Genomic DNA, 25,942 nt, shown 5'->3' on the forward strand with positions numbered 1-25,942 from the left:
TACTCACACACTTCTCTCTCTCTCTCTTTCTCTTTCTGTTTGTGTAGCTACAAATACCTTGAACGGACGAGACCCACAAAGAGCAGCGGCGCAGCTAGTGTCGATATCGAGGATGCTGATGAGGATGACGAGGAATATGAAGATGAGCCACAACATAAAAATGTAACGGTACAAAGAAATCAAAGCAGCACAGCAACAACCACAACAAATACACGTAAATACGCGAGCATTGGCCGCAGAACCACAACAACAACACCAGAAACAACACCAGAAACAACAACCACAACAACAGTCACCGGCACTGAGACTGCCAAGGCGAGCACCACCACCACCAACAACAACAACAACAACAGCAGCAACAGTGTGAAAACTAATAACGTACTAGCAACCACAGCAGCACCAATCACCTCTACCACCACCCAACCACAACCAGATACAACAATCACTAACGAAACCACTGAACCAATTGAAAGCACTAGCATACCGCTCACAACGAGCAATACTAACATCCAAACCACCACAACCACACCTACCTCACCCACACCCACATCCACAACCACAACCACACCCACACCAACTGCAGCATCCACTATCCAAACACCAACCACTATCCAAACACCAACAACTGGCATCGACGCCTTGAGCCTGGCTGATGGCATTAACAATATGTTAGAGCCACAATTTACAACAATGCCGCCAAGCGATGCATCCCTGATCCCCACCCTTGATTTAAAGATTAACAACCTGGCACAAGTTGCACCCACAACAACGACATCGACGACCACAATAACGACAACGGAGTCTGAACTGGCAAGAACAAGAACAACAGCTAATAGCAAACACAACAGCATTGACAACGATAACGATGACAACAATGACGAAGACGATGACAACGATGACGATGACAAGATAAGATACAATATTGATACAAATAAGGTAACAACAATTAAGACACAATCGAAGTACGCCACAATTCGTCGACGTGTAAACAGCGACAACAAGAACAGTGCAGATGCAGTCAACAATGAAGCTAGTCCCAATGTTGATGGTAACTCTAACGGTACTGTAACTAGCATTAGAAACACCTATTCTGGTCGAAGGCAACCACAAAGAACCCAACAACAACAACAACCTGAACTGACTACAACCGAACTACCTGTAAGCCCAACTAGCAGCATTTCTAGTCCAAGACCCTTTGGTTATCCCAGACGTCGAACACGACCCACTAAACAACAACCTACCACAACAGCAACCAGCACTGTTAACAATAACGATAACAATAATGATAACGATAACAATAACGATAAAGTAAACAAAACACAAAACGATGACATTGCGAGCATAGGCAAAATTCGTCTATCCAAATTGGATAGGCCCAAGGTGAGTGCCAAAACTAGTCAAGAGTTGTTGTTGGACCCTAGCACCAGCACCAAGCAACCAACAACAACACCCCAATTAAAAGCAACAACAACAGCAACAAACGCAACACGCACACACAATGTAGCTGACTTAGACGTAGCTAATGGTAATGGTAGCAATATCTTAAGGCATGACGTAGTTAGCACCATTAATTTAAGTACTACTAAAGATGACGATCAAAACAACAAAAGCAAGAACAAAATTAAATATACGTGGCGCGACGCGCGTCTACCTTCGCGATTTTCAGAGGGTACGGCAGCCAAAGCACCCAATTCTCTCGATACCAAGGACAACAAAGACTCACGTAGGTATGCTGGCAAGCGACTGGCGGTCAACGGCGGTGAGCTTAATTATCGGAGTCGCCATCTAACCTCAACGGAGCAGGAATCTGATTTAGATGAGGAGATCGAAACAACAACGATCAGCGCGCCGATAATATCAATAGGCGGTCATCGCAGCATCAATCGTATTTCTAGTCGGTTAGGAGTTGCTACTGCACACGTAGGGTCAAAAACCGCTGAATCCGATCAAGCCAATTCAAAAGTTGAATCCGTACTGACATCAACCGGATCAACTGGCAAACGTAACTACCACAGTATTAGTCGTACTTCTGGTGGGATCGAAGAGGAACTCATTAACAAAACATCAAAGCATCATAGTACTGCTACTGCAGAAGTAGAGTCAACAACTGCTGAATCCGATCAAGCCAATTCAAAGGTTGAATCCGAACTGACATCAACCGGATCGACTGGCAAGCGTAACTACCAAAGCATTAGTCGTACTTCTGGTGGGATCGAAGAGGAACTCATCAACAAAGCATCAGCTACTGCTACAGCAGACGTAGAGTCAACAACTGCTGAATCCGATCAAGCCAATTCAAAGGTTGAATCCGAACTGACATCAACCGGATCAACTGGCAAGCGTCACTACCAAAGCATTAGTCGTACTTCTAGTCGGGTCCAAGAGGATCTCGATAATACAACTTTAGCTGCTGCTACTGCAGACGTAGAGTCTACAACTGCTGAATCCGATCAAACCAATTCAAAAGTTGAATCCGAACTGACATCAACCGGATCAACTGGCAAGCGTAACTACCAAAGCATTAGTCGTACTTCTAGTCGGGTCCAAGAGGATCTCGATAATACAACTTTAGCTGCTGCTACTGCAGACGTAGAGTCTACAACTGCTGAATCCGATCAAACCAATTCAAAAGTTGAATCCGAACTGACATCAACCGGATCAACTGGCAAGCGTAACTACCAAAGCATTAGTCGTACTTCTAGTCGGGTCCAAGAGGATCTCGATAATACAACTTTAGCTGCTGCTACTGCAGACGTAGAGTCAACAACTGCTGAATCCGATCAAGCCAATTCAAAGGTTGAATCCGACCTGAAATCAACCGGATCAACTGGCAAGCGTAACTACCAAAGCATTAGTCGTACTTCTGGTGGGATCGAAGAGGAACTCATTAACAAAGCATCAGCTACCACTACTGCAGACGTAGAGTCAACAACTGCTGAATCCGATCAAGCCAATTCAAAGGTTGAATCCGACCTGAAATCAACCGGATCAACTGGCAAGCGTAACTACCAAAGCATTAGTCGTACTTCTGGTGGGTTTAAAGAGGAACTCATTAACAAAACATCAACTACTGCTACAGCAGACGTAGAGTCGACAACTGCTGAATCCGGTAGGAAACAAATAGGACGTACTTCTAGTCAAACAAATTCAAAGATTGAATCCGATGTAGCATCCAATGGATCAACTAGCAAACGTAACTATCACAGCATTAGTCGTACGTCTGGTGGGATCGAAGAGGAACTCATTAACAAAACATCAAAGCATGATAGTACTGCTACTGCAGACGTAGAGTCATCATCCGCTGAATCCGATCAAGCCATTTCAAAGGTTGAGTCCGAACTGACATTAACCGGATCAACTGGCAAGCGTAACTACCAAAGCATTAGTCGTACTTCTAGTCGGGTCCAAGAGGATCTCGTTAATAAAAAATTAGCTGCTGCTACTGCAGACGTAGAGTCAACAACTGCTGAATCCGGTAGGAAACATATAGGACGAACTTCTAGTCAAACAAATTCAAAGATTGAATCCGATGTAGCATCCAATGGATCAACTGGCAAACGTAACTACCAAAGCATTAGTCGTGCTTCTAGTCGCAGTGGTGCCGATGAACAGATACACTACAATGCCATAACTCGCGACAATACAGGCGCCCATCTGAGCGAAGGTCGCAGCTCCGGTTTCATACGCAACCCTGGCGAATCTAACCAATCAAAGAACATTCAGCAACCCGTAGCGCGAGGTGGTCGCATTGTGGAGACAACGACGATTGCTATTGAGGATGAGAATATTGCAGCGGAGATAATTGATGATGAGCCACCGATAGTGGCTCGTGGCAAGACTAGAGCTCCAGCTTCAAATGATATACCTGACGATAGCAATACAGCAACTGAACAGGACTCAAGAGAAGAGATAACGGTCACTGAAATTCCATCTATGCAAGAAAATCATGCCACTAATGATGAAGAAATATCAGAGTTTACCACTATCCCAACCAATGTTGATAAAGCCGCGGAGTTGCCAACAAGCAGTTCCACGATAACAACCACAGCTGATGTAATGGCTGAGATTCCTGAAACTACAACCAGATCTGTTCTTGAAAGCAGTAGCACCTCGACCATCGAACAACAAAATGCCTCAAACACTTTGACAATAACCACTGAGCGCTCCATTGAGAAGCTTAACAGTACAACAACTCAACAGTATCCACGCCACTCTTTGTTCCGCAGCAGAACGTCAACAAGTACGGAGAGTACAGTGCCAACAACCACATCAACAACAACCACTGCAGCGCCAATTAGCAGCACCCGACGATCACTCTCTAGTAGAAGACGTAGCAGCACCACTGCTAGAACAACAACCACAACAACAACTACAGCAAGCCCAACACAAGCCGATGATGAGGCAGATGTTGCAGATGTCAGTGAAACCACGACGAAAATTCCAAGACGCCGGGTAATTGTCCGAGGTAGCTACCGACCACGTAACCAGGGCGATCTCTCTTCGCTCCTGGCAACGGATGCAAATAAGCAAGTAAAATACAAACACGACCAACACCGGCATCGGACAATCTCCCAGCAAGCAGTAAATCAACACGAAACGTCGCAGGAGAAGGAAGAAGAAACTGACAAGACATCCTCCGTGCAACAGAGTGAAGAGATCGAAAGTAGTACGCCAGAAGAAGTAAAGGACGATGAGAAATCAACGCAATCGAAGTTTAATAGCCGCTCTCAACTTGGGGCAGTGCGCAATCGCACCACCAGCCACACCGAATCCCTGGGCAACGGTATTACACGCACTCGCACCACTTATGTGCGTACAATTGATAGTGGCAAAGTAGTGAAGCGTGTGCACACCAAGACCGTGGAAGAAAAACCGGCCGAGTATGAGTATGTCTATGATAAGATTACTCAGCCGGAGGTCACTACTACACCACGCATCATCACACGCAATCGTGGTTCCGTGAGGTTCCGTAGCAATGATTTATCCTCATTACTAGCATTGGACTTTTCGACGCGTGGACAGCGCACCAAGCAAACGCCATCAAGTGAGACAAAGACGATACGCAGACGCCTGTTGAAAAAGCCCAAGGAAACCATCGAGCACGAAGATGTCGAGGAGTTTGTATACCAAGCCAATGAGAATGACTTAGACAATACGGAAACTACGGAAACAACAACAAGGCGGCCAGTACGCACAAGACCCACTAGGCCAAGGACAACAACGACAACAACTGAAAGGACGACAACTGAAAAACAATCTGATATTATTGAGAATGAAGCAACTACTCGTCGTATAGGTCTGGCATTCAAACGGCCAACAACAACAACCACGACAACCACGACGCCATCTACGACAACCACGGCGCCAGCTACGACAACAACTTCAGACAATGAAGCGACAACCAGACGTGTGCTAACCTTTAAGCGACCCATAAAAACAACAACTGTTCCAACAACGACAGCAGAGCCAGAAGAAGAGTCAACCACAGTGACACAGCAGCCAGCTGTTAAGCGAAACTTTATCAAGCGTCTAAGAACAAGCACTACTCCTACAACAACCACAACACCAACTACTACCACAACAACAACGACAGCAAAGCCTGCAGAAATTATTAAAGAAGATGACTTGCAGGATTTGAAACGTCAGTTTGCAAATGCAGTGAATTTCCTTAAAGACAATAGCGAAGATGTTGCCACAGGGGAAACAACGTCAAGATCTACGCAAGCTAACTCAGATGAGCATCTCTCGTTGCCCATATATCATCGTCGCAAATATTATCAATACGTCAAGGATTCTCCGATAACATACATTGATAAGACTGCAGCTTCGTCAGAAGATGGTAAGCGCGTTTCTGTAGACATACAGCAACAAATCCATGATGTCTTCAATGTTAGTGACAATGGGACGCCAAGCAATTCGTTAGAGGAGACGGAGAACGATGCCCATAGACTGGATGAGGAGCGTCGTTTGGCTATGGAACAGGCACGTGAAATCAATTCCGAATTAAGTCATTTTTTATTGAAAACCCCCGGGTCAGCGTAGGTCACCCGGGGGCAAAATTGATCGGATCACCTGAGCTGATAACCAAAACTACCACTGCGGCTGATGATGACAGTTATGATGATAATGAGTTGACAGCAGATATCGATGACTTGGAAGAAAATTCAAGCCGGCAAGGCAAAACTTTCAAGACCACGGTATCACCGACGACAAGCAGAAATGAAACCTTACGAAATCTGATACAGGTCTCCATTTTAGACGATGCACAGCGCGTTGCGGAAGATGCTCGTGCGTTGCGTACTTATTCTCAATTAAATCGGACGCGTTTACAGCCAACAATTAAAGTAATCGAACAAGAGGAGGAGCAACAGCTGTTAGAGACAACCACCCCAAGATCTGCCTATAGTTCATCTCAACGCTTTCGTGGCAGAATTGGCACCAGGATAACAACCACAACTGCACACCCTGAGGACGAGCAACAGCTGCTAGATGCAACCACCCAAAGATCTGCCTATAGTTCATCTCAACGCTTTCGTGGCAGAATTGGCACCAGGATAACAACCACAACTGCAGACCCTGAGGAAGAGCAACAGCTACTAGAGACAACAACCAAAAGAGTTGTTTCTCAACGTTTTCGTGGCAGAGGCGGGGACAAGACAACACCAACCACGTCAAGCCCGGAAAGCAGCACAAGCCGCACGAGAGCACGCTCCACGGTTCGTCCATATTTTGGCATCAATCGAAGAGTGCCAGTGAGACCAGCAAATCGTGATGCCGATCCAATTAACCTTGCCGATGCAAGTGATGATCTAAATGAAGATCTCGATGAACTTCTTGCTGAATTGGCCGATGAAAACGAAGTAGGCCAAAGCGAGGGTGTAACTACCGAATCCAGCCCTACCACAGAACAAACTAGTCGTCGTCAACTTTTGATACGTCGCCGTTTTAATGGAACAAGAACAACCACTACAACAGCACATAACGGAGACAACGACATAGATCAAGCTGATGATGTTACCAGTAGCCCAAATGTTCAGGAGTCCACGACCACAGCAAAAACGACTGATAAGCTCGCAGCACGACGCCAACTTTTGATACGGAACCGATTTAATGCAGGAACGCGCACTGAAACAACAGAGCAAGGCAGCGTCGACAATGAGGTCACCAATGAAGCAGAGGAGATCTCAAGCACAGCTGGTAGTCCTGGAGATATCGATTCCACAAGTGCATCAAAAGGAACAACTCTTACACCTAATCCAAAACTTTTTGTACGCAGACGCTTCAATGCAACGATAGGCGCTTCTACCACAGAAACTGCTGATATAGACAAAGAAGCTAAGGACGATGAGCAAAACTTGAACGAAAGTAGCGAATCTACATCCACAGCGAAAAAAGACAGCAGCGAACCAATTCCACGACGCCAGATTCTGGTGCGCCGTCGATATAATGCAACAACATCCACCACAACAGCGAGTCAAAATCAATCAAACGACATCCACGAGGATGAAGATAGCTCAAGCACGATCAGTAGCTCTGAAGATGGTGACCCAACTACAGATGAACCAATCAGATCTAAAGGCAATGTTCTGATACGAAGGCGCTTTAATGCCACGACAGCGAGTTCAACAACAACGACAAAGGTTGGTGTTGAAGATGACGATGATGATGATAAAAGTTCTGGTGATGCTATCGAAAGCACAACCACATCCACAGAAGACAATAGTGAAGAAACGTCACAACGTCCTGTCCTGGAATCCACCACAACAGCGAGTGATAAGGATGACGATAGCTCTGCAGTAAAAACGAATTCTGGAGATAGCGGTATAGAAACCAGCACACCCAGGCGTACTCTTCTGATCCGTCGTCGGTACAATGGAACACTAACTAGCACGTCAGCTAGTCAAAACAAATCCAACGAAGTACACGAGGAAGAAAATAACTCGGAGGTAGTAAAAAGTGCCGAAGAGACAACCACATCTAGACGGAATCTTCTGATACGCCGTCGGTTTAATGCTACGTCGACGAGTACAACCACAACGAAAAAGGATGGTGCAGAAAACATCGATGATGATGAGAAAAATGCTGGCGATGCTATCGAAAGCACAAACGGATCCACAGAAGACGATTCGGCTCTGGTATCTACCACAACAGCGAGTGATAAGAATGACGAAAGCGACAAAGGAACAACTACATCTAGGCGGAATCTTCTGATACGTCGTCGGTACAATGGAACACTAACCACTACATCAGCTAGTCAAAACAAATCCAACGAAGTACACGAGGAAGAAAATAACTCGGAGGTAGTAAAAAGTGCCGAAGAGACAACCACATCTAGACGTAATCTTCTGATACGTCGTCGCTTTAATACAACGACAGCCGCAACAGCAACAAAAGGTGTCACCGAAGAAGAGGATAGCTCTGCCACAACACAAAGTGGACCTACATCACGACGCCAGAGTTTGGTACGTCGTCGGTACAATACAACAACAATAACCACCACAACAGAAAGTCCAAGCAAGGCCAACGAGATCAGCGAAGATGCAGATAGCTCAGCGGAAATACGTGGTGCCGGAGATATCGAATCTACAACATCAGCGACACGAACGTACACTAAACGACCCACGGCGCGACGTCAACTTTTAACACGTCGCCGCTTCAATGGAACCGCAACAGAGAGCTCAGCAACCGTTGTTACAACACCGGGAGCAACGAACGCTGACGAGATTAGCACACGTCGACCATTTGCGGCCTTGAGCCGCACACGTACTCGCTTGCCACTGACTCGGAGGGGACAGACAACGACAACAACCACCGAGTCAATAGGTGATTCTGACACTGATAACGAAGACGACAACGAGGCGAGCATTGATGATGATGAAGATGTTGATGATAGTCTAACAACACGAGGCGGATTTCTGCAAACAAACCGACATCGGGCTCTACTTGATGCACGCTTAAGCCAATTATCCACTACAGTGAGAAATCTACCTAAATTTGGAGCGCGCCGAACTACAGCAGCGCCCATAAGACTTAGTTCCAGTACGCGACGTAGTCTTGTAACATTGAATCGAAATCTATATAATCGCAATGAAGATAATCAGCCGGATGAGAATGAAGATGATGACGATGAAAATGAGGATGACGATGAGGACGCGGATGAAAATGCGGATAATGACGATGATGAGTATGAGGAGGCCGTTGAACAGAGGCCAAGAAGCAGTACAACTCCCAGCTCAATTCGTAGCCAGTTACTTGCCAGTAGACAGCGTAATGCACAAATAGCAAAGACTCAAACTATAACCCAGACCCGGACACAAATCAGTGACGCAGACGCAGACACAGAAACAGACACAGACGCTGACATTCTGAATGATGATGAGGTATCAAAAACTAACATTAATAACAACCACAATAATACTAATCAGAGCACTGCACTTAACGTAGCTAGTCGTAATTTTGGCACACAACGTAATCGTAGTCGTAGTAACAGCACCGTAGCCAATTATATAAATAATCGTTTTAAGTTTTCTAATGCTAACAATACAAACAAGAACAACAGCAACGAAAACATCAAAATCGAAAAACAATACATTTACACAAACAATAAACATAAACAAGTCACAGTCACTGTTAATGCTAATAATAATGATGATACACAAGATGATGATAGTCTAGAGGCAGATATTGATATTGAGGAGAAGGATAAGAATGATTATAATAATGTTAATGTTAATGATAATGATAACGATGATGATAATGATGATGAGAGTGGGGCACCCGAGCGTGTTGTAAATGACCTAGGTAATGACGTTAATTCTAAACGACGTTTTCAGAATCGTTTTCAATTGAGTCGCACAAGAGGCAGCACCACCACATCAAGAACAACAGAGAGAACCACAGCAACAGCAACAACACCAACAACAACAACAACAAGAGCGGCAAGCACTCGTCGCTTCAACTTTGGCTCCAGAAATCGCGCACAGGTAACTAAACTAGTCAGAGTCGATGGCCAGTCGGCTGAAGAAACAGATGATCAAAGTGATGCTGAAGATGAAGATGCTGATGAAGATGATGATGATGAGACGACAACAACAACAACAACAGCAACTACACCGACAACAACTCCAGCAACAACAGCGACAATTAAACCAACACTTAAACGCATACGCGTACTCAAATATCGACGGCCACTCCAGTCAACTATTGATATTAGTAGCAATAGCACAGCAGACAGCAACACAAATACAACTAACACTGCGAATGAGAACAGCATTAGTAACAGCAACAGCAACAACACAAACACTACTAACAACACCCCCAATCCCATAAAACGTTTCCGTAAAATTGTACGCAAATTGCGGCCCGTTGCGACAAGCACTGAGTCCACGAGTCCGGAAAAGGAAGAGGAACTGAGCAGTGGGGAGAATGGTGAAACAACAACAACCATCCGTACACCATTTAAGCCGAGTCGCACACGTTTCGGTGGATCAGCAGTAGCAGCAACAGCAGCAACATCAGCAGAATCGAATAATGATCAGGACCAGAAATCCGATCTCGAGACAAATAATGATGTTGAGCGGGAGCCGCAGCAACAACAAACGCGCAGACCTGTTGACCTACAGGCTCTGCGTAATCGTCTCAAGAGTCAGCAGTCGCGTGGCGAGCCCACAGATGGCGTCATCAACAGTCGACTGCAGGGTGGTGGCACCACCAATGAGACGAGTGAAAGAGACGACAACTCAGAGTTGCAGCGATTGCGCAATAAAGTCAAGGCAGACCAAGCAAGAGGCAACGGTGAACAGGGTGTCATCAATGATCGTCTCAAGAAGCTATTGGCCGAGAAAGTCACTACCACACGCACTAAGAATGATGATGATGATAATGATGATGATGATGATGATAAGCCCTCGAGCGGTGGTACAACAGTGGTGTCTTCATCGCCACGTCCGTTCTTCCGACGCAAGCTAATTGCCAAGCGGCCTTATGCCCCCTCGGCAACTGCAAGCTTACCCACAAAACCGGCCCTAGTCTTTAGCACCAAACGGCCAACGGCCAAGTTTGTGCGTCGCAAGAATGGACGTTTCGATCCCTTCAACTCTAGTGTGCGTAACCGAGGCGAGGGCTTTGTGCGTAGCGATCCACGAGGTGCACGCTTGCCGGGTGCCGACCGTTTCCAGCAGCAAAATGAGCAGGGGCAGGACGAAGACGAAAATGATGACGATGAGGATTATGAGGAACAGCAGGAGCAGCCACAGCCAGTGATTACTGCTCGCCCGCTTTTCAATCAAGCGGGAGCGGTAAGAAGACCTTTTATACCCAAACCCAAACCGCCACAGCCCGCTAAGAATCAGGATGAAGGCAGTGAAGAAGATGAAGAAGATGATGAAGATGATGAGGATGATAATGGTAACGATGAAGATGAAGATAATAATGATGAGAAGCAAGAAGAGCCATCCAAGCAACAAGGCGAAGACCAAGGAAATACACCCAAGCCCAATACACAGTCATCCACCTATCGGGGCAAGGATAATCGTGCCCCACCTGGCAGTCGACCCAACTTTGCACCCACCGCCAATGGTGGCAATGTACCATTTAATCCACGCAATCGCCAGCCCAATTCCAGTTCAAACGGTGGTACCACCTCCTCGTTCCAATCGACGTCAAGCAGCCGCTTTGGCGGTGGCAGTAGTCGTTCCCGTGTGGTAAATCGTCCACCGGGTGTGCCAACGCCGAATTTACCGTTGCGCCCAGTGGCAAATAATTATGAGCGAACGACACCGTTGACACCGCTGAAACCGGCACCGTTCATACCAAACAGCAATCGCAGTTACGAGCGCAAATATACGGGTCCATCAACGGAGGCGGCCGAGACGGCCAGCGAAAATTCTCTGATTGAGGATCTCAATATTGATGCGCTCAATGCACGAAACAAAAAGATCTTTGACATAAACAGCAAGAAGCATACGACCCTCAAGCCAAAGGTTGTCAGGCCGGGGGCCGAGCTAGATACTGATACGATCGTAGAGACGGATACGACCGAGGAGTCCTACGATCAGCAGAGGCAGGGCTATGTGACAACCACACCAAGCACACCAATAACAACAACAATTCCAATAAGCACAACACTGTCAACAGACACCATGAACACTGAAACTTATACCGTAAACGAAAACGCACAACCGCCACAACATGTGTACCATGCTAACAATGCTAATGAAGCCACCAATATCTCTTCACTCCCACAGGATCAAGCAACATCGTTGTTGTCATCGACAGCAACGACAGCAACAACGCCATCACCGCCACCAGCGACGACACTGCTCCACGTATTCACCCTGCTCGATGGTGAGACGGATGATGAACAGGAGCCAACGGGACGGCCGTTGGGCAGCAAGACCACCGCTATAGAGCCCAAGCATAAGCTGATCGAAATCAATCGCATTGTTGAGATCAACTCGAAACAGGCCAAGGCCGCCCAACGCAAGTCCAAGGCCAATCAGGACTTTGGCACATTGCGCGTTGAGTCGCTGCCCCATGTCGAGCAGCTGGGCGAGATTAGCGTAGTGAAATATGTCCATCTAGTCGATGGCAGTGACATTCAAATCAATGATGGCCACAGCACCGTTGCCGATTACACGCCCACCGAACCCAACGTGCCGTCGCCCATACTCAGTTCGGCTCCCTACCGCAACAGTCTGCCCCAAACTGAAGATGATGCTGACTCAAATTTGGATCGCAACGGTAAATCGTTGATACCCGAGGTAATACGTAGTGCCGTCGAAACATCAACGATTTCGCTCGAGGGTTTGTTTGACTCGTCGCGCAAGGCCAAGCAGCTGAGCGTGAATAGCATTGGCAGTTTGGAAACCAGCACCGAGCAACTCCAAGAGATGCAGCTGGATACAATTAATAGCACTGTGCCACCACCAACAACAACAACAACAACATCAACAACAACAACAACAGCAACAACAACAGCTGCTGCTGCTGCTGCACTGCCAGCGACATACGTAAGACCCATTGTACCCCTACTTCGTCCCGAATCCAATGAATCCTCACCCCTAATCATCTCGATAGCCAATCTCGACAAGGTCATTCTAAGCAAGGTGCAAGCAGAGTCCGCTGCCGAGTCCGAGTCAGATGCCACGGAAAGCAGCACAACCGAAGCAAATGATATGGCCCCCGCAGACTCGAATTCGGCGTTCTCTGTGCAACATGTGTCCGTGTTGCACGCACCGACCAATAATCAGCTGTCGAACGGGCCCGATAAGCCAATCATTCAAAGAGCAACAACAACAACAACAACAACACTCCTAACACAAAGCTCTATTAGTGGCAGCAACAACACCAACACCAACAACAACAACAACACAAATATTAACACTATTAGCCAAACACAGCAAACAGGAAACACACTTACAAACAGTAGTAGCAGCATTAGCGAGAAAATCAGCTACAGCACCGAAACGCATGTGGTGCATCGTAAAAAGGCGCGACGTGGGCGTGGCCGTCGACTGCGTCACCGTCAGCGCAACACAAATACAACAACTACAACAACAGCCCCAACAACAACAGCCCCAACAACAGAGACAACAACAATCACAACAGAGACAACAACAATCACAGTGGCGCCTTAAATGACGCACCACAGCCAAACAAAAAAAATGTAGTTAGTTATTTCTAGTCTTATATTTTGTACAGAGACAAAAGCATTAAGTTTAACACACACACACATATTAATTGCCGCCCTGTAAATAATTGGCTGCGTGGCTTTGTCACTCAAAAATTGAAAATTCTATTTTTTATTACCCTTTTTCCTATTCTTTTGCTGCGCAATAACAATAATACCCGTTCAATACAATAATTGTCCAAAATTTTAGTCGAACTTCTCGATTTGCAAACGAAAACAAAGAACAAAAAAAAGAAAACCCAAAAAAACTGCTGCTTTTTGTGCTGCTTTTTGAACACACTATCAAAAAATTCGTATTCTTCAAGCTGCCATACATAATAACAATATAATACATACACATATACTTACACACATACATACACACACACACACACACACACACACATATGCTACATACAATCCCACACAATCACACGCAGTAATGAAAATGCAAAGACTTTTCCAATTGGTTCAATCGAAACTTTAACGACCCTCTGCGTTAAGGTTAATAAAATAAACTTTAATTTCTTCATTTTTTTTTTTTAATTAATTCACCATCTTTTTTTTCAATCAATATTATTTGCTTCCAACAATACGATTTTTAAATATCTCTCCCGTTTTTTTTTCTCTTTTTTGAATTACTTTAAGTTTATTGCAATTAGTTTTAGTTGTAAAATATTTATGCACAAAAATAAACCTAAATAAACTCAAAAACAAACCACATTATTTTGTATAAAAAAAAAACCAACAACAACAACACAAATCTTATGTAGATAAATAGTAAAATATCCAAATTCAAAACACCAAACACACAAAACCTATACATATACACACAAGCCTTAGTATTCTGGGTTCAAACTGAACAATTCTATCCAATATCCCGCAATAATCAATTTGAGATCAAGAAAAAACGCTAAACGTATACATCTATATACAAAATATATTTATTACATGGCACATTTGCGTAAAACATTAACAACGATTTGGGTTCAAATATTTACAATTTATATTTTTACTTGGATAGAAAAGTGAAAGATTTGTGATAAGAAAAAATGGTTAAAAATCGCTGAATTTGTAAAACGTTTCGCAAACCACACACAAAAACATAACCCACACGCAAATGAAAGATATTCCAGGCAATATGAAGAGTCAGCAATAAACGAGTCCACGAATTTGGCAGCAATTCAGTTTGTTACATGTGCAACTGTCTTGCCACTAGTTTCATAATTGTAATGGCTCTTGGCAGCTTTAATCACATGCTAAATTGTGGGTTAAGCCAAGCTTAGACAGTTCAAAAATCAACAAAATATAAAATAAAGCCAACAAGTTAAGCAAATTTGTGTTACCGTGAGAAATCGAAATTATTACCAAAGCAATCGGGCCAAATGTAAAGATTATTAACATCCGTACTATAATGTGGGCCATGTCAAAAGACTTGGACAGACCACGAGTGTCCGTGTGTGTGTGTGTGTGTGTGTGTGAACCACTCAAAATATCAATTGCCAAGTCATAAAATACTCCAAGCTAAAACACGTGACAGTTGCGGCTGCATGTGGCAGGCATTGCTCGCATTGCGTTGCAAAGACGCCAAAAGCGCATTTGCTTTTCGTTTATTTGACCTTTAAGCTTTCTACTTGATTTATTTGGCTTGCAAGCATTTGTCTTCCCTAAAATGTTTCATGTCTAACATTTCAAACAAAACCAAATACCAACAACAATAAACTACATTTAAAGTAGGTCAGTTGAAATCAATGGCATAAATGACCTACTTAAAAGACTTTTACATACACTTTTACCCAGCTCGCAGTGAGCAAACTGACCTTCAACGGTTTCGTTTCCTTTTGTTTCGTTTCGATTCGAATTCCATGAGCCGGCTTCAACTACATCGGCTTCGAACCCTACTCCCAATTGATATATATATATATATATCACTTGAGATCGCCTGTCCATCAATTGGCATTGGTGTACAAATTCCCTTTGGCAACGAAGCAACGGCTTTCACTCACACATGCAGCGCAGAGCGGCATTTTCATTTTGTTTTTGCGCATTGCCAACAACTTTCTTTATCGTCCAAATGACGATGACGACGCCCTATTAACTGGCATACTTACGCTTCTGGCAGCTGGCAACTGGCAACTGGCAACTGGCAATGCTCTGATCGCGGCAATCACTTGCACAATATTTAATTAAAGCTAACCAGTTTGGCATGTAGCACAGCACAGCACAGCAAAATAAAGCTGCTCATCTTTGTGCTTGAGAGCATTATGCAATCACATTGGCATGCAGTTGCTGTTATTGCTGTTGTTGCTGCCAAAAGAGCTGGCTGGTCTGAGTCCAGCCGGCCAAGCCTGTCCAGCTGCTGGCTCATCTTCATCACCATCTCCACTTCCATGTTGCGTAAGCGGCGTGCGGCGTGTGCAGGGCGTGGCATATTAGCTCATCTCTCAGCGACATTGGCATTTAAAGACACCCACACACACACACACGCACAGACAGTTAGCCAAATCTCACAACGTAGGTTTCATATGACTGTTGTCATTCGTTATTTGAATTTTTTCTTGTTTACTGTCAATGTCAACAACAGACTTACTCACTTACCAAGAGTTTCACATTTACTCAACGCCAACACAATGCTGCACTCAAGCAACAAACCAAACTGGTACCAATTTCGTTGGCATTATGGATTTTTTTGTTGCCTCAGTTTAAGTATATATACATATATATATATATATATATATATATACTCATATTTATATATATACATGCATCCAGCATGCACATATACATACAATGTATAATCTGTGACATTCTAACGTCCTTCAATTAAAATGCCAGACTGCATTTTTTTGGCATGTCAACTGTCAGTATATATTGTATATATTTGTATACTTATGGCTAGCTTATGTTTATTTATGTATTTAATATTCCTATGCAGGTTTCAACTAATTGCAATTTGAAAATTGCAAAAATAAAAAAAGCAAAAGAAAACTTACAAATTTGAATTTGAATCTTGTCAATCTGGTTCAGGCAATATTTTCCATACCGATTTGATGTATGTACAACATTTTTGGGGACTCTGTATTGATGTATTTGATAAAAGATTCAAATTGCCCCGGCTTGGAAAGAAAACAACTCACAAACAAACAAAACCTAACCATTTATTAAGCACAATATAAAATAGAAGTGTTAGTAATTGTTTTGTTTTTAATGTAGTTATTTTACTATTACATATTACAATTGTGATGACTAATACTAATTAATATATTTACAAATTGATACACACAAATATATATACGTAAATATGTAGCTTGCTTTTAGATTGCTGTTGACTGCAACTGCACAACGCGGATACCTCAGTATTGAGATCACAGAAACAACAACAATTATAAAACGCACAACCCACACACGACCAAAAAAAAAAAAAAAGAAAAGCACAAAACAAGGAAGTTGAGCGAAGAGAACCGATCAATCAATGAATGAATGAATTTCTATATGCAAAATAGTTAAAACTTTTCATTTTGAATAATTGTCAATATTAAATGCAATTTGCTCGCTTCATTTCATGTGCCACACAAAACTTAACAAACCCTCATCGACTATCGACCACTGAAAACAACTTGGATGGATCGACTTTCAACTGCCAGCTGCGCACACAAACTGTGCCATCAACTTCAACTTCAACTGCTGCTGCCTCTGCTGCGGCTGCGGCTGCGTCTGCGGCTGGGTCTGCTGCTGGGTCTGCTGCTGCTGCTGTGTCGCGTCGACCAGTGTTGAGCGTGCGCAGACGCATAATCAACTCACCGACATCGGCTTTGGCATCGGCATCGGCATCATCTGAGTCAGGCACGCAAATTGCAGAATTACCGACGACGACCTCTAAATACAATCGACTGCGTAGTAAGTCAACAGCAGCCACAGCAACAACCACAACAATTACCACAACGGCAGCAGCAGCAGCAACAAGCAACAAAAACAGCAACAGCTACCTGAACAAGCTGAAAACAAAAAGCTCGTCAACAATCGTTGAGCCAGCAACATTGTCGCTGGCAACATTGACGCCAGCAACAAGCAACACGAACCCCAACAAATTCCAGTCAGCCAGCTATGCGCTGCGTCGCCAGTTTCAGACACGTCGTCTGACAACAACAGCCTCCCCGGCAAATGGCGATGAGGGCGGTAAGCATTAAATCGAATGTTGCCATCATTCACACTCGCAGCAACAACCTGTTAGCAGCTGCCCCTTCTCATGATTGGGGCATCTAGTTAATTATTAGTGAGAGGAACAATCAGCATTGGTTGGCGTTATTCATAATTCCTTGTCATCGGCAGATGTTTATCTAGATATTTATTGAAATCTTACCTACATAACTATTTAATAACATTTTAAACATATTTAAATATATTTATCAAGGTATGTTAATAGTCCAAATAATCAATTGTAACTTGAAATCAATATTTATATGCTTTGAACCCATTTAAATTGTGTAAAAGATAAGCTAGAATTATCATGATTTATCATAAGCTAAAGACTTCAAATTTGGAATGATAGGTTTATTTACCTAATATTGATAAACTGTAGATGGACGACGGCAAACGAAAGCATCCGTTAATCATTACTTTGATTGATCTTTACATGATAATAAGGAGAAAAAATGTTTACCAAATTCTCTAGTAGAGGCAGCTAAACTAGGAGAACCTAGAACATAGCATTTATTTTTATACTCCAATGCGGAAGTTATAAGACAAAGTGTTAAAATATGATGGGGTTCCACGTCCACTAGGAGGCCGGGAAGTCGATAAAATACATAATCACAAATCTATAAAGCCACATATATCACATAATTTCAAAACTACAGTCGAAAAGTTTTAAAGATACAATTTAAGAGCTGAAGTTAGCTAACTTTGAATATAGATTACTAGGAACCTCCTGTAATATTCAAATATATCCATGGCAGCACCCACTTCCTTCCCCAAAATTCTCAAAAGCTAATATCTTCCGCAATTTTAAAGTTAAGGTTACCAAACTTGGAAGGTAGATTATCAAAATGAAAGAATTGTCATCAGCAACAGTTGACTTACAAATTTGTATTGTTTAGCCACAGATGTGCCACGCACACAAAATCCGCTTTTCAAGCGCCGCCCAACTCTAGGATCTACCGTGATTCCGCAGCGATCAACGACTACGGCGATATCCATTGAAACGACAACTGTTTTGGATGGCATTGGATGGAATGATGATGAGGATCAGGTGGCCAAGTCCAGCATACACACAAGTCGCTTCAATCAAATACCGGAACAGGTGCGTCCACGTGTGAGCTATGATTTGCCCATCACCACCACAACGACCAGCACAGGCAGCAGTGCTGCCACAACAAGCTCTCCCTCGCCACCATTCCTGGTCAATAGCACACGTAAGATGCGGGCTGTTCCATATTGTAATACTCGGACTTGTGCAACATTAATTAATATTGTTTTTTTTTTTTGTATTTCGCAGGCCGTCAGATGATAGCACGACCACGTCGACCACAGTCCGTTACGCCCGCATCCGGTACAACGGCAGTATCCGTAACGCCAGCTTTGTCACCGCCAGCATCGCGTCGTCAGCAGAGCCGTCGACGTCCGCACAAGTACATTGAGGTGTACAGTCGGCCACCCAGTAAGCCGGCCTCAGTCTCAGTATCAGCCACATCCACAACCCCATCCACAGCCGCATACCCATTCAAGCATCGCTCCGACTACGAGTACTATGATGATGGACATGTGAGCAACAAACCACAAACACGACGACGCAATGGACTGGTTCAGACTCAAAAGCAGATTCAGACTCCGACTCCAATGCCCAAGGTGATTGTACATGGGCGTGGCATCATTGAGTGTCTGGAGCAGGGCAATTTTCCACATCCGCTCAGCTGTCGCAAGTTCATTTCGTGTGCCAAATTCGAGGAGACCGGCGGCATTGTGGGCTGGGAATACACATGCCCCAAGGGTCTCGGCTACGATGGCTCGAGCGGCATGTGCACCTGGGCAGCACCCAGCGTCGATGGTCGAGCCTGTCGCTAATTGATGTGAAGTGGGTCTTGGTGGGGGTCAATGACTGAATACACGCCTTTGCGGCCCCAAGGCACTATCGAGCAAAGAGACATATGGATTTTTCTTGCACATGCTGCACATCAATTGTTTGTGATTAGTTTCTTTGAGGTATATCTGTGTGTGTAAATGCCTATGTATGTATGTATGTATATACATATGTACATATATATATATATATGTGTGTGTAACACGTAATAATGTTGATATTTTAATTTTATTTAAGCATAGCAATATAAATTGACTTTTTTTTTCCCTTCCCGTCCCCATTTAACTTCGATCGAAATCAAATTATATTCATATTTAGCTTATATTTAATGCAATGCACATAATAAATACTTTGTATAAAGTGTAATTTGTTGCAAAATCAATAAACACATATACATATATATATTTAGTAGTCCCAAAATCGAGTTTGCGAATTTATTATTCTAGTGGACAAAAACAAATCATTTGAAAATCGGTTTAGTTTTGAGTTATGGAACGCTTTTGGCCGATCCCCAAATAAAAGAAAAACTTATTTTTTACTTTACTATTAGTAAATCTCTAAAATAGGGATCGTTTTTAGGACAACTGTGGAAGTTATCAATAAACATTTAATAAAGATAATTTTAGAGAGCTCAAAATGATATCAATTTAAATCTTTTGCCCATTGAGCTATGACTTGGAATAGATTATAAATGAATAGATTTCTCACCAAGATTTCTATTCGTGTAGTCGCCTTGCAGTCTGAATAAACAATTCAATTTAATGGAATAATTTTTTTATTTATTTTTTTGAGAATGCAAAATTTTATTTGAAAACTAAGCGTAAACAAGTCAATCGATATGGAAGGAAATGCGTTTTGTTATTGTTGTTCTAGTCGTTGATGTTAGCCCTTTTCTTTTGGATTGAACGTTCCGGCAAGACTTAAGCGAAGTTCTTCTTCTGCTGCTGCTGCTGCCTCTGCTGCTGCCTCCAAGACTCATGAACGGAATGGTAGCCATTCTGTGTCTGGGCGGGGGTGTTGCGGCCGAAGGGGCTCTTGGAGTTCACCTGGAGCATGTAGTCGCCACGGATGTCATAGTTGGTGGCGATGCCCATGTAGGCGCGCTTGCCATAGCCATTGTTCTGCTTGTACTCCTTGTAGGAGCTGGCGGCAACGGCGGGGAAGTTGCGTTCATTGCCAGGACGGACAGACTCGGCAAAGTAGCGGGTGGCGCGCATAGATGCCTCCACAACGTTATCAGCTCCGGGAACACCAGCCGCCGGTCCATTGGGATAGAAGTCAACATCGGCGAGGCGTTTCTGGACGCCCATGCCATAGGCGGACGTGTGAATCGCATCAACGAAATCAGCATCACCACGGGACAGACCGCTCAGCTTGTTGTCGGGCTGGGCGTACTGCTTGGAGGGGTCCAGGCCAGTGATGCGGCGCAGCTTGTGTCCGGTCTGGCGAGTGTACTGGCGTCCGGCAACACCGGCAACGTGGGCAGCTGGTCCCTGGCCAATCAAATGGATAACTTCCTGAGGCACATTGACTTCGTTGGTCAGTTGCACTAGACGGCTGCCAATCAGTTCACCAATGCGCTCCACATTCAATGTGGCAAACTGCTCAAAGTCATCGATAATATCGCCAAGTGCGATGACCACCAGATCACCGGTTGTGTTGTCATCCTGGTCCTGGTTCTGTTTGCGTTTCTGTTGCGTTTGCTCCTCGCTGCTGTCCTGTTGGCCGGGATAGGGCTGGAGATTGTAACGCTGCTGATAGGCCTGGACCAACTTGCGATTGGCCTTGTTCGCCTGGCTCCAGCTCTCGGGCATACCCTGAATGAAAATAGTGACCTCGTCGTCGCCAAAGTTGGGCTGACGCTTCACCGTCTGCACAAAGTTGTTCATATTGAATTCGATCTTCTCGCCGTTCTGGCCAACAATGTAGCCCTTAATCTTGCTCGGCTCGGGCATATAGTCGGGCTTGAAGATGCGATTGAACTGCGACAGATGGTCTGTAAAGATTCGAAAAGAAAAAAAAACGTAAGCTTATAATCAGATTATCATTGAAATGATTTTATTACTTACACAATTTATCGAGAAGCGTGGCACCCTCATCAGCAGACATGTCCTCGAGACGTCGGAGCGTCACCTCCTTCAGCGTGGGGAGCTGCTCAATTTCACTGGTGGTGACCCAGTTGCTCGGATCCTCAATGTTGTTCAGTGAGTTGGAGTTCTTGCTTCTGTGACCATTGCCATTGCCATTGCCGGCATTTGTGGCCAAAGCCACGGCCATCAGGCTGGCCATAACACACAGAGTGCGCACAGGATTCATGTTTTTCCAAAGGAGTTTCGCTTCTATTGTAGAGACACCGCACCAAACCGTACTGTATGCCATTTGCCAAAAGACCAGCGGTTTTATAGCCACCCAGTTTGCTAACACTCTCAGTTCCTCTCTCACTTTCTGTCTGTGTGTGTGGCTGTCTGTCTGTCTGTCTGTCTGTCTGTCTGTCTGTGATTGTGTCTGCGTTCGTTGACCGGCGGAATACACGTGCCGGCGCAGCGGCCAAACGGAAACAGTACGAAGCTGATGCAGGCACCTGGCTCAGCACTTTTCGAAATTGAAATTCTAGACAACAGTGGGAAATTGAAAAATCGAAAATCTGCAATCATCGGCTGCATGAGTTGACAGTTTACACTTGCACATGTATTTATTTTTTATATTGTTTTTCGCTTTATCAGTGTTCGCCAATTGATTGGCAGCCCCATATCAATTTCGAGTCAGCAAACAACGCTCTGCCAATTTGGCATGTTTTTTCAATACTGTTAGCAGCTTCTTGTGTAACTATATAATACCAATGAACTTGCACAATCTATGAACTTACACGCTCTTGCAGCATTTAGTAGCTAACTAACTAACTATAAATGAGAGCTCGATTTGTATTTTATATATGACAATATTTGATATTGATTTGATATTTATTTTTAATCCACCTTAATATAGATTTGAATACCTTGTTCTATATGCATAAGCATGTCGATTAGTACTTCATCATTATCAATAAACATCTGCTGCATTTTCCCTACAGTCTGTTAAATCTTGGATTGCGTTGATTTACTTATTTATTTATGCAAAAATATGAAATTCCATGTCAATTGCAGATTTTTTATTATTATTGGGCGATCAAATAACGAACAATTGGTAAATTGTTCAATAATATGAAACTGTAAGAAGCAGCCCGCAAAAAATGATTGCTTGAAGATAAGATATATTTATTTATTTATATATTTAAAGAAGACTAATTACAGTCCAACTTTCAAAAATATACATTTAGGAAATACTTTTAGAAAATTGAGTATAAAACAATAGAATTAGTTTAAATTTAAAAGGATTCGTTAAGCTACTATTTGAACAAATAATTGAATATTCATTTGGTATATAATATATAGGATGTTTATGAAAGTTAAGGTCAACAAACATAAATACAGAATCACATTTTATTGAAGCTTCATGAAAATAAACCTGGCGTCCATAGGATCTGACAAGGCCAAAATAAGACTTCAGTTCAGAAATTTTTTTAAAAAAATCGTACGATCTTTTTTTTTAATCTTTTAATCATTCGATTACAATATGTGGATTAGAATTAGATTACCCTTTGCGAAAAGCTGGGTTTGCCCTTTAAGATATGTATCAATTGCACCACTTTTTAGATCATAAATGAGCTCAAGTATTAAGTACCCCTACCTTTATTATATATATATACATATATATATATACATACGCATTCATTCACAAACATAGATTAATGAATTTGTTTGCATATGTGAATAAAATGAATAAAAATGCAGTTTCTCTAGATCCCATCACTGTCCATAGTTTCGAATATAAACGAGTCTAAAGGAAAGATTGTTCAATATATATTTATATATTTATAAATCAATTACATTGTAGTGTAATTCTATTTTGCACATGCAGAAGTCTTGTTATCAGGCCATTTAATTTGTTGCAGTTGCCAATTGCCTGATGATGCACCCAAAGGGCATGCAACTATATAATAACCATATATATAAATTGAGATGTTAATGTACGTAAATGCACACAAGTGGATTATAAACAATTTGTAAAGTGCGAACGATGCAATTGTTGGCCAAGTGTCGACTGTGCAAAAAATATGAATGGGACTCAAAGCGCTATAAAAACTGGTGCTTGAAACGTGGAAAGGCAGTTCAACTCACAGCGACACAGAGAGAGTTCCAAGTAGTTGCCGCAGTTGTTGAAGTCCCTTTGTTCGAGTACACCGCAATATGAATCCAATGAGAATGCTTAGCCTGCTGGCTTGCTTGGCCGTTGCTGCCATGGCCAGTCCCAGCTCCGGTCGGACGGCCGGCAATAGCGTCAACCAGGCGCTGAAGCCATCGCAATGGTTATCCCCCCAGCAGCTGGAGCGTATAGAAGCTGTCGATGATCTAACCTTGGAGCGTTTGGAGAACATGTCCCTGGAGAAGGGCGCTGAGCTGCTGCAGCAAGTGTGTAAGTATCAAAAGGATTCAAGTTGTTTGTTTGTTAGGATGCTGATGTGATGCTGATTTTCAATTGTTGCTTCTGTTGGCACACAGATCACTTGTCGCAGATCAATCATGATATCGAGCCTAGCTATGTGCCCAGCAACGTGCAGGTCTATGTGCCCAAGCCCAATGGTGACAAGATCGTTGCGCCCCTCAGCGAGATGACCCAGCTTCTGAAGCAGCAACAGAACTTTGGACAGGATGAGGTGACCATCATTGTGACCGGTCTGCCCCAGAACTGTGATACCGTGAAGAAAGCAAACCGCAAACTTGTCCAGGCATACATGCAGCGCTACAATCTGCAGCAGCAGCAACAACAGGGTCAGAAATACAACAAGGACTCCGCCGAGGACAACAACCGTCAGCGCACATCCAGCGAGGAGGACTACACCGAACAAGCCAAGAACGCCAACACCAAAACTGGTGACATCATTGTAAGTATTCATTTTGATACCGTCCAGCATTACATTTTCACAAGTGACAATTTCAACACTCAACTAGGTTATCGACTTGGGATCAGAGCTGCCCGACTTTAATAGCATTGCCATGTTGGACACTGAGAAAATCGGCAGCATTTATGGCAAGTGGATTGTTAAGATGACCCATGAACTGGAATTGCCCCATGAGACCATCCATTTGATTGGCCAAAATATTGGCGCACACGTTGCTGGTGCTGCTGCCAATGAGTTCACCCGTTTGACTGGCCACAAGCTGCGTCGCGTCACCGGTCTGGATCCCAGCAGCATTATTGCCAAGGGCCGTAACACTCTGGTCGGACTGTCCCGCGGTGATGCTGAGTTTGTTGATGCCATCCATACATCCGCCTACGGCATGGGAACACCCATTCGTGCCGGCGATGTTGACTTCTATCCCAATGGACCAGCTGTTGGTGTTCCCGGCGCCGACAATGTTGTTGAGGCATCTATGCGTGCCACCCGCTACTTTGCCGAGTCTGTCCGTCCTGGCAATGAGCGCAGCTTCCCCGCCGTGCCCGCCAACTCGCTCAAACAGTACAAGCAGAAAGATGGATTTGGCAAGCGCGCCTACATGGGCATCGATACCGCCTACGATGTTGAGGGTGACTACATTCTCCAGGTGAACGCGAAGAGTCCGTTCGGTCGCAACGCTCCCGCCCAGAAGCAGAACAGCTATCATGGCTCTCACAATGCCTGGCAAAACGAGAAGGACTTTTAAATATACCTTTAAAAGCCCTCCTACCACCCACATCCCCCAGAAAAACCGAGGCCAGACTAGAGTCCATGCCAGGCAAAACGCCCAAATTGGACAAAATCGAACGCTTTGTATGTTGCACCTAGAAGTTAAGAACGAACAATTTGACATTTCTCTAAACTAAACATTTTAGTTGCAAAATTTATGGCAAATAAAACAAATAGACTCTTTTTTAATAGAGAGCTCAAACGTATATAAATATCAATATCTCTTTATTTCATTTCAAAGCCATCTAATTTGAACATCGCCCAATTGACAGCGGAATAATCTGATGACATTATAACACGAAACTTTCATTTATCGATTATCGATATCGATTTCCTAGCTTTCCAGTGAGCAGCGCATCACATCCATTTTAACACCTTGTGTCTAGTCGAAAATAGATGTGCTCACAGAGGCGGACCTACTCTAGGCATGAAA

The 25,942-nt window shown here is 43.7% G+C and overlaps 3 protein-coding genes across 3 annotated transcripts in view; 2 read left to right on the forward strand and 1 right to left on the reverse strand.

The window, feature by feature from the left end:
* The window catches only part of LOC6565346 (serine-rich adhesin for platelets), a 35,821-nt gene extending 15,921 nt beyond the window's left edge, over positions 1-19,900 (forward strand). Inside the window, exons 9-15 of the mRNA XM_043216061.1 lie at positions 48-6,038; positions 6,170-9,545; positions 9,609-13,625; positions 17,215-17,619; positions 17,659-17,845; positions 18,766-19,080; positions 19,164-19,900. Coding sequence (XP_043071996.1) covers positions 48-6,038; positions 6,170-9,545; positions 9,609-13,625; positions 17,215-17,619; positions 17,659-17,845; positions 18,766-19,080; positions 19,164-19,729 — 14,857 coding nt within the window. The 3' untranslated portion in view covers positions 19,730-19,900. The remainder of the gene's footprint in view (positions 1-47; positions 6,039-6,169; positions 9,546-9,608; positions 13,626-17,214; positions 17,620-17,658; positions 17,846-18,765; positions 19,081-19,163) is intronic.
* Positions 19,901-20,512: 612 nt separating this feature from the next.
* LOC6565343 (vitellogenin-2) lies at positions 20,513-22,303 on the reverse strand. Its single transcript, XM_001991853.2, has 2 exons — positions 21,815-22,303; positions 20,513-21,741 (listed from the first exon to the last, which is right to left on the reverse strand). The coding sequence occupies exons 1-2, from the start codon at positions 22,122-22,124 to the stop codon at positions 20,666-20,668; spliced, it is 1,386 nt and encodes a 461-aa protein (XP_001991889.2). The 5' UTR covers positions 22,125-22,303; the 3' UTR covers positions 20,513-20,665.
* Positions 22,304-23,933: 1,630 nt separating this feature from the next.
* On the forward strand, positions 23,934-25,715 carry LOC6565342 (vitellogenin-1). The gene is made up of 3 exons (XM_001991852.3): positions 23,934-24,257; positions 24,344-24,726; positions 24,794-25,715. Exons 1-3 carry the CDS (start codon positions 24,032-24,034, stop codon positions 25,484-25,486), a joined length of 1,302 nt encoding a protein of 433 aa, XP_001991888.1. The 5' UTR covers positions 23,934-24,031; the 3' UTR covers positions 25,487-25,715.
* Positions 25,716-25,942: the final 227 nt, after the last annotated feature.

This window comes from Drosophila grimshawi, unplaced genomic scaffold (assembly GCF_018153295.1).
Source record: "Drosophila grimshawi isolate 15287-2541.00 unplaced genomic scaffold, ASM1815329v1 contig_848, whole genome shotgun sequence".
In the NCBI taxonomy this organism is placed as follows: Eukaryota; Metazoa; Arthropoda; class Insecta; order Diptera; family Drosophilidae; genus Drosophila; species Drosophila grimshawi.

Coding starts and splice junctions, on each gene's coding strand:
- LOC6565343 (XM_001991853.2), bottom strand. CDS start 22,124: ATGGCATACAGTACGGTTTGGTGCGGTGTCTCTACAATAGAAGCGAAA. Junction 21,742..21,814: donor CACGCTTCTCGATAAATTGT/GTAAGTAATAAA, acceptor GAATCTTTACAG/ACCATCTGTCGCAGTTCAAT.
- LOC6565342 (XM_001991852.3), top strand. CDS start 24,032: ATGAATCCAATGAGAATGCTTAGCCTGCTGGCTTGCTTGGCCGTTGCT. Junction 24,258..24,343: donor TGAGCTGCTGCAGCAAGTGT/GTAAGTATCAAA, acceptor GTTGGCACACAG/ATCACTTGTCGCAGATCAAT. Junction 24,727..24,793: donor CCAAAACTGGTGACATCATT/GTAAGTATTCAT, acceptor ACACTCAACTAG/GTTATCGACTTGGGATCAGA.